Consider the following 9,646-nt stretch of genomic DNA (forward strand, 5'->3'; position numbering starts at 1 on the left):
GGTAGGCAGTTGGGCCTGGCTGAGGGGCTGTGCCCTCCCCTGGACATTCATTGCCTCTGCCGGCCACCGGGAGACAGTGATACCACTCTGAGTGCCACGGAAAAGCACGCTGTTGTCACACACATGCCAGTGACGCTGGAGAACGCCACACAGAAGCTCGGGGCCAGGGTCTATGCAGCCCTGAGGCATTTTGCCCAAGCATGAACATTCTCGGGGACACAACAGCAAAGCGAAAGTGCCTTCCCTGGGCTGACTCACTCTCCTCTACGGCTAAGCCATGGGCACCATCATCGGACCGTCCCGCAGAGGGGCAGACGGGCCTCATGCACGCAGTTCTCAGCTGGCAACAGCCATGGGACATACAGCCTCCCTGGGTCTTGCCACTCCTTCGGGCACTCAGGGTTCTGGAAACATGGGGATTCACCCACCCCTCTTCCACTCAACACCTGCTGCAACTCCATCAATGTGGCCTGCAGACACCAGACCCTCGGCCTTCAGGAAACTGTCTCAGTTCTAACCTGTCCCAGTTTCCCTCCCACTGCCCCGGTCGGGCCTCTTTTCTGACCCTCCACACCCCCCCAGGAGCCTATAAACTGCTGGGGAATGTATCCCCGGTGTGGCAGACAGGTGTCCACCTGGCGAGCAGGAAGGAAGGGGGGGCTCAGGGCGCCCTATCCGGCTGTGGGTACCTCTGGGTGAGGATGTGGCCAGGTGTGACATGCCCTTGGTGCAGAAGAGCCCAGCCCTGTGCCTGCTAACATCCTCTCTCTCCTCCACCTGCCCCTCCAGGCTTCAGGAAACTCAAAGTGCTTTTATCCACCCTGGAGGACACCCAAGGTCAGCCGCGACAAAACCAGACAGAACCCTGCAGGAAGAGGCTGCTCCTTTGTCAAAGGGATGCATTTCCACATGGGAGGCCCCGACTCTCAATCAAGCAATGGATCTGAGGCAGCTGGTCTCCTGGGACCCCACGGGAATCTTCTTCCTGGCCTGCTGACTCTCAGGGCAATCTTTTACCTTAATGAAATGCTCTGGGAACCAGCAGTTAGCGTAATGGCTATGTCGCTGGACTCCCATGTAGTCAACCGTGGATCGAGTCCTGGACCCGGTGGCTTAAAACTCACGCCGGGTGCGTGTGCGTGTGTGCCCAAGATCCCGAGAGGAGAATGAAGGAGAAGGGATTGCGATGGGGCCATCCCCCCCGGGGGGTGATTTCTCGCTTTCTGTCTCTATGTCTCTCTCTGTCTGTCTGGCGAGCGCACGTGCCCTATGGCAAAAACCTCTCCAAAAAAAAAAAAAATTAGTACCGTGACCATGACAGTCCTTTTTTTTTTTTTTTTTTGGGTGTCGTGACCATGACAGTCCTTTTTTTTTTTTATTTTTAGGTGTTGGCCATAGGGCACATGCACTCACTGGAGAGAGACAGAGATGGTGAGAGGGAAAGTGAGAAATCCCCCCCCCCAGGGGGGGTGGCCACACTGCAATCCCTTCTCCATTCTCCTGGGATTTTGGGCATGCACACACACATGGTTGGTGTGATTTGAAACCACCAGTTCTGGTCCTTGAACTGTGGTCAACCATGCGAGAGTCCAGCACCTTAACCACCACACCACCTACCAGCCCCCATAATGGTCATTCTGAGAGACTGAAAGTGTAACAAGAATCATTAGAATGGGAACTTATTATTTATTTATTTATTTTTCCTAAAGAGAAGTCATTCCATTTTTTTTTCTTTTTTTGGAGAGGTTTTTGCTATAGGGCGCGTGCGCTCGCCAGACAGACAGAGAGAGACAGAGAGACAGAAAGCAAGAAATCACTCCCCAGGGGAGATGGCCACGCCACAATCCCTTCTCCCTCCATTCTCCTCTCGGGATCTTGGGCATGCACGCACATGCGCCCGGCATGAGTTTAAGCCACTGGGTCCGGGACACGAACCGCAGTTGACTACGTGGGAGTCCAGCGACATAGCCATTATGCTAACTGCTGGTCCCTGTCATTCCATTTTTAATAGGTCATTGGCCAAGCCAGCGTCGGCCTGAAATTGGACAGTGTGAGGCGGCCGTGCCTGCGAGCAGAGGGGCTGAGCCCTGACTGCTGCTTGGCTCTGGCTGGGCTCTGCCTGCCTGGGCCTCAGCTCTGCCCCTGCAGCACGAGCTGACGGTTGTATCTGTGCTTTCCAGTGCGGACAGATCCTCTGTATGCCTCCCAGATTATTCTGAAAATTATTCTGGAAATCAACACTGAGCCAGCACCGACTATAAGGAGCTGCTCTGATGGAAACAGTTATGGGGAGTGGCAGGTCCTGGGTCCTGACCCCGGGCCACTCTCTACCTGACTGTAACCCCAGGCCTTCTGTGAACAAGTAGAACCCTTGCATCTCCCCTAATGACCTCTGACCCTGAACAAGCGTCCTATATAGTCAGGGCAGGGCAGGATTACTGAGCTGTGAGTTGAGATCTTCTAGATGCACCCTAAGGCAGGGACAGGCTGCCCTGCAGGCGGTGTGGACAGCAGCAGGACAGGGGCCTCTCGGAGGACGTCTGGGCTCATGCTCTGGATTTTGGCTGCTCTGCGGCCACCTGCACTGCCCTGAGGACCAGGCTGAGCCGTAGGTCTGGGAGGGGCAGGGCCGCTGCAGACGGGGAGCACAGACACTCTGCACCCGGGTTGCCCTGCTGGCCTCAAGTACCCTCTCCGGAGACAGTGCCTGGAAATCCCACCCTCAAGTCTCCTTGCACTGCGCACCAGAAGCAGTCTGCTCACGTGCACCTCGGTTTCCCTGGATCTAAGAGGCATGGGGTGGGAAGCCCCGCTCACACGCTTACCATGGGCTGGGGTCAGCCAGGCCATCGTGACCCGCTCTCATGACATGGGCAAAGGGCATTGTTCTGAGGGGGTGTCTCTGTGTACCTTGGTTGGGCCACACAAATCCATTCTGCCATTGTACCCTGAGAAGTTAAGCCAGTAGTTGGGCTGGACTGGGACAACTGGTCAACCGGGTAGGTCACCCTTCCAGGGGTCCTTTGCACATAGCTGCCCCCAAGAGGCATGGGCAGCCTAAGGGCCCAGGCTTGGGTTCTAGTCCAGCCAGGGCAGGGGGCCTGTGCATCACCCCATCCATTCTCTTTCCCGTAATAGCTACATTGCTGGACTCCCATGTAGTCCCTTCCCAACTCGCCCCCTTGGACTCACGAGTTCACACAGAGGACTACGATGTTCTTCCACAGGTTCCGTGTCCCCACCACCTTCACAATGCACACCTTCTTGGGCCTCCGGGACAGCTCTTTCTCCAGCTCTGCAAGAAAGAGACCCTGTGAGCCCTGGGCAGGGGCAGACCCAGGACGGTGACCACAGATAGCCTCATGTCCCCAATTCCTGAACCATGGTGAAAGGCTTTTTTATTTTTTTTGGAGAGGTTTTTGCTATAGGGCGCATGTGCTCACCAGAAAGACAGAGAGAGACAGAAAGTGAGAAATCACACCCCAGCAGTGATGGCCACACCAGCTCCTCCATGCTCCTCTTGGGATCTTGGGCATGCATGCACACACGCCCGGTGTGAGTTTAAGCCACCGGGTCCGAGACTTGAACTGTGGCCGACTACATGGGAGTCCAGCGACAAAGCCATTACGCTAACAGCTGGTCCCGATAAAAAGACTTTTTTAAAAGAGAGATTTTTGCTACAGGGCTTGTGTGCTTTCCAGGGAGACAGAGACAGAGAGATAGAAAGGGAGAAATTGTCAACGGAGGGGAGAGTGTTGGGCTGTGTTGTGAAGTCCTTGGTTCTTTGGGTCCAGATCACTAAAATTAGAGATCTGTCCCTAGGCGCAAAATGAAACCGCAACCACAAATGAAGTAGGTAGGAAAGAAGATTTAATAGGAAAGGAAAGAAAGGAAGTACACCCAAAAAGGTTGTTGGGCGGGCAGATTGCCAGGTGGTAACCGTGCTTGGTACTAGTTAACCGTTATTTTAATTACTAGAGGTCATGAATATTCATTAGTGGGTGGCCCCTTACACTGCCTATGTCCTTCCTTTAAATTTGAACCCACAGGTTCTTTTCCTGCACCTGCCCCTTCCTCACAGGCAAAGAATGAGGAACTTGATCACCTAATCGCGCACGCCCAATGCGAGCCAGGTTGCCCCGATTAGACTGCCCAATTAGTCCATCGCCCTAATGGGAATCAGGGCATTGACCAAAACGCTTGCTTAGGTCTTTTTTTTTCTTTCTTTTTTTGGAGAGGTTTTTTCTATAGGGCGTGTGCGCTCGCCAGACAGACAGACAGAAAGTGAGAAATCACCCCCCCAGAGGGGATGGTCACGCCGCAATCTCTTCTCCTCCATTCTCCTCTCGGGATTTTGGGCACGCACGCACACGTGCCCGGCGTGAGTTTTAAGCCACCGGGTCTGGGACGCGAACCGTGGTCGACTACGTGGGAATCCAGCGACATAGCCATTACGCTGACTGCTGGTTCCCATGGTGCATGTTTAAGCGGTCACTGCCCACCATGCCCTCCCTGCCTGCAAGCTCTGGGAAAGGAGCTTGGTCTACACCTGACTCGCAGTAGGCACTTAGCAAATATCTGTCAGATGAAGGAACCCATCGTCAACTCAAGAATTTCCCATCATGAGAGGGACCAGCAGTTAGCGCAATGGCTATTGCGCTGGACTCCCATGTAGTCGACAGCGGTTCGTGTCCCAGACCTGGTGGCTTAAAACTCACGCCGGGCGCGTGTGCATGCGTGCCCAGGATCCCGAGGGGAGAATGAAGGAGAAGGAATTGCGGCATGGCCATCCCCCCTGGGGGGGTGATTTCTCGCTTTCTATATCTCTGTCTGTCTGGCGAGCGCACGTGCCCTATAGCAAAAACCTCTCCAAAAAAAAAAAAAACCAAAAAAACCCCCAAAAAAAACCAAAAAAAAGAATTTCCCATCATGGGAGAAAACGTGCCCACTCTCCCTCAGACAAGAGCCTGGAGATGATGTTCCTGGGGGATTTTAAAGCAACAATCGACGCCAACCAGGTCTTCAGGTTGGGGTGGGAAGTCAGAGCTTTAGAGGGGTTTACCGGTGGTTTTCCAAAGGAGATCCGTGGTCCACTCTTATGAGAATCTCCTCTGGCTTATCAAAAATGCAAGTCCTCAGGGCTTTTCAGAATCCACTAGACCAGAGGTCTGCACCCCACCTGCATCAGAATCTCCTCTGGCTTATCAGAAATGCAAGTTCTGGGGCCGGCAGGTGGTATAGTGGTTAAGACACTGGACTTCCACATAGAAGAATGCAGTTCGAGTCCCAGGCCTGGCCTGGAGGCTTGAAAATCATGCTGGGCATGCATGCGTGTGTGCATGCATGCGTGTGTCTGCACCCCAAATCCCAGGAGAATGGAGGAGAAGGGATTGCAGCGTGGCCATCCCCCCTGGTGGGTGATTTCTCACTTTCTGTCTCTATGTCTCTCTGTCTGTCTGGTGAGCGCACATGCCTTATAGCAAAAACCTCTCCAGAAAAAAAAAAAAAAAGAAGAAAAGAAAAGAAATCATCCCCTAGGGAGATGGTCATACCACAATCCCTTCTCCTCCATTCTCCTCTTGGGATCTTGGGCATGCACGCACACGTGCCTGGTGTGAATTGTTAAGCCATCGGGGCAGGGACGCGAACCGCAGTCGACTACATGGGAGTCCAGTGACATGGCCATTACGCTAACTGCTGGTCCCCCTAGGAGATGATTTCTCACTTTCTCTTTCACTGTCTCTCTTCGGCAAGCACATGCGCCTTATGTCAAAAACCTTTAAAAAAAATGTTAATTTCTCAGGGCTTATTCTGAATCCACTAGGCCAGAATCTTGGAGTGCCAGGAGTCTGGATTTTGAACAACCTCCTGGAGAGATTTATGGATCCCCAAGTTGGAAGTGCCAGTCAAGCTTGTGGTAGCATTCCTGACGCACACGAGCCCCATGGATCCTGACCTCTGTACAAAAATCCTTCCCTCTTGGGAACCAGCAGTTAGCGTAATGGCTATGTCGCTGGACTCCCACGTAGTCGACTGCGGTTCGTGTCCCGGACCCGGTGGCTTAAAACTCACGCCGGGCGCATGTGCGTGCGTGCCCAAGATCCCGGGAGGAGAATGGAGGAGAAGGGATTGCGGCGTGACCATCCCCCCTGGGGGGTGATTTCTCGCTTTCTGTCTCTATGTCTCTCTCTGTCTGTCTGGCGAGCGCACGCGCCCTATAGTGAAAAAAAAACCCTCTCAAAAAAAAAAAAAAATCCTTCCCTCTTCCCATTCTTCAGTTGCTTCGCAAACAGGTCAAGGCCAGAAACAGACAGGGGTGGCTCTCTGAAGGTCACCCTTGGGGAGTGAGAGATTGTGACGGCCCTCCGCACCTGGGACCAGGGCTCTGGCGACATTTCCCCTGGTCTGCAGGTGGGCAAGGCTCTGTACCTGACAGCCAGTATCCCCCTGAAGAGCAGAAGCACGCAGGCTCAGGCCTCGGTGTTTGCACTGGGGAGGCGGAGCGCCACCATGGGTTGAAGTTGATCATGAAAGAGACCAACACGGAGAAGGTGGAGGGTACTTCGATTCACACACATCCCTAGACTCCAGCTGTTACACCTGTCTGTATGGAGACCGAGTGGTCCTGGGATAACCAAACAGCAGCTGGCACAACAAAACCAGCCCAGGCACCAGGGCCCTGCCCCGCGGAGGCTCTGGGGCAGGCCTGTCCACCGGCACTCACCTGGCATCACACCCTTGATGTCGCTCTCGGGGCTCATGCAGTTCTTCTGTGTGAAGTGCAAGATCAGCTTCTTGGCAGCCTCAAACTGCTGGGTAGCCATCAGCCACCGGAGGGACTCGGGGAATATCCTGCAAAGACACAAGGGAATGGGACTGTCCCTCCTCCTGCAGGATACCAGGGGCGTGGCTTAGCTGGCTGCCCCGGGGCTTCTCGTAGGCAGGTCTTGTCCAGTCTTTCCTCCCAGATGTCCATCAACCCAGTCAGGGGAGATAAGACGGTGAGCTCTGAACTTCCTGAATCTTTTTTCAGGAAGTATAGAAATCTGAGACTTTAAAAATGAAGCAGGGGCGGACCAGCAGTTAGCGTAATGGCTATGTCGCTGGACTCCCATGTAGTGTCAGGAAGGATGGAGTAGGGGGTTGAGGGCAGGGAGGCCCCAGAAGGGAGGTGCACCCCAGGCCAGGATCCCCGAGCTCAGGGCTGTGAGCACTGGCGAAGAAGCAGCCAGGCAAGCACGTTCACAGTAGAACATGACATTCTCATGCCCTCCCAGTCTCAAACCCCATTCCTTGACCTATCCTAAGCTTCAGCCACAAAGAGAGGAGAGCTGTGGTGATTAGCTCAGGAAACAGGTTTTTTGTTTTTTTAAATTTTTTTGGAGAGGTTTTCACTATAGGGTGCGTGTGCTCGCCAGACAGACAGAGAGAGACAGAGAGACAGAAAGCGAGAAATCACCCCCTAGGGCGGATGGCCACGCCGCAATCCCTTCTCCTCCATTCTCCTCTCGGGATCTTGGGCATGCACGCACATGCGCCCGGCGTGAGTTTAAGCCACCGGGTCCAGGACTCGAACTGCGGTCGGCTATGTGGGAGTCTAGCAACACAGCCATTACGCCAACTGCTGGTCCCAGGAAACACAGTTTTGATTCTTGAACAGGAGGTGAGTGACAGCTCGGGATGAGCCCAGAGAAATACAAAATGACGTGGAGTTGAGTGACATTGTTTGTCTTTAAGATGAAGCCCTGCAGGGTGTGCACGAGGCAGACATTTCTGCTGTTGGAGCCTCTGTCCAGGCACCAGACTGCACTGGGACAGGGCTGCATGTTTCAGGGAGGGCTGCACAGCGTCTGCCCTCCGGGAGGAAAGCCTCTCCTCTCCCCAGGTTCCAAACCACAGGCAGAGCCCAGAGTCCACCCAGCAGGCCTCCCAGATAGCCTCACTGCCTTCCAAGATGCCGCCTGCTCCGGAAGGGCCAGCCCCTCTCTGGCTTGCCTCAGTTAAAGCCCAGAGTTTAGACAACTAAATACTGACAACTGAACACCCCTAGGAGAGGCAATGATGACTAAATTATTTTCTAGAGAATCTTTGAGAATTGCCAAGCTTGTACAAAAGGTTCCAAGGGAGGCCAGCAGGTGGCATGGTGGATAAGGTGGCTGAATCCCATATAGCTACCTGCAAGTTCAAATCCTGGACCTGGAGATTTGAAAATCACATCTGGCATGTGTGTATACATGTGTGCCCAAAATCCTGAGAGGAGGATGAAGGAAAAGGGATTGTGGCATGGCCATCCCTCCCGTGGGGAGGGATTTCTCACTTTGTGTCTCTCTCTTTGGCAAGTGCATGTGCCTTATAGCAAAAAAGTATATTAAGAAAAAAAAGGAAAGATTTCAAGGATAACACCATTTGTCAAGGCATGGTGTGACTTTAGGATTTAAGAAATGGACGTGGGGGACCAGCAGGTGGTATAGCAGTTACGTCATAGGACTCCCACATGGTTGACCATGGTTTTAGTCCCAGATCCAGTGACTTCAAAATCGTGCTGGGCGTGTGTGCCCAAGATCCCAGGAAGAAAACAGAGAAGAGATAGCGGCAAGGCTACCCCCCCTGGGGGGTGATTTCTCACTTTCCCTCTCACTGTGTCTGTCTGTCTCTCTCTCTCCAGCGAGTGCATGTACTCTAAAGCAAAAAAAGCTCTTAAAAAGGGGGGGAGGGGAGGAGGGACCAGCAGGTGGCGTGGTGGTTAAGGTGCTGGACACTCCCACATGGCTGACCACCGTTCAAGTCCTGGACCTGGTGACCTGGTGGCTTGCTTTCTCACTTTTTCTCTCTCTCTCGTCTCCCTCTGGTCAAATTAAAAAAATGAATAAAGGAAGGGAACCAGCAGTTAGCATAATGGCTATGTCACTGGACTCCCACGTAGTCGACCGTGGTTCATGTCCTGGACCCGGTGGCTTAAAACTCCGGGCGCGTGTGCGTGCGTGCCCAAGATCCCGAGAGGAGAATGGAGGAGAAGGGATTGCGGCATGACAATCCCCCCAGGGGGTGATTTCTCGCTTTCTGTCTCTCTGTCTCTCTCTGTCTGTCTGGCGAGCGCACGCGCCCTATAGCGAAAAATCTCTCCAAAAAAAAAAAAAAGAATGAATGAATAAATAAAGTAAAATAAAAAATAATTCTATAAATAAATAAGTAAATAAAAAAGGGGGGAGGATGCAGAACTCTTTTGGAGCTTTTACTGGGTCACCAAGTTATTTTTTCCTCATATGTACAAACTGCAAATTGACCTCAGACAGACTCCTCCCTGACCTCACGTGCTGCAGAAGGAGACCCCTACACGCAGATTAGCATCCACAGCGCATGAGCGACTGGGCAGAAGCCTGTGTGATACAGAACATGGTCGGGGCAATCTTAGCTCCAGGAACTGGTGCAGGGGGCGGGGGGTTGCTCTGCAGAGGTGTGGCTCTGTGGGGCTGAATCTGAGCAGGTGCAGGTCAGGCCAGTGTGTCAGAGAGGGCCCAGAGGTTGGAAATGGCTGGAACACTACATCGTGTCAGGGAGCTGCACCACATGTGCAGAGGTGAGGAGAGGAGAGAGGCAGCCTCAAGTAGTGGCCACTCTGGGCATTATGGAATCTTTTTTTTTTTTT

General features: G+C 53.3%; 1 protein-coding gene across 1 annotated transcript in view; it reads right to left on the reverse strand.

Moving 5' to 3' along the window:
• Positions 1–9,646, reverse strand: part of SLC22A23 (solute carrier family 22 member 23) — a gene marked incomplete at its 5' end in the record, with an annotated part of 233,938 nt that overhangs the window by 15,774 nt on the left and 208,518 nt on the right. Inside the window, 2 exon segments of the mRNA XM_006172283.2 lie at positions 3,193–3,295; positions 6,725–6,852. Of these exon segments, the coding sequence (XP_006172345.2) occupies positions 3,193–3,295; positions 6,725–6,852 (231 nt within the window).

The sequence above is a fragment of the Tupaia chinensis genome, unplaced genomic scaffold, assembly GCF_000334495.1.
Source record: "Tupaia chinensis unplaced genomic scaffold, TupChi_1.0 Scaffold138812_1, whole genome shotgun sequence".
NCBI classification, from domain to species: Eukaryota; Metazoa; Chordata; class Mammalia; order Scandentia; family Tupaiidae; genus Tupaia; species Tupaia belangeri.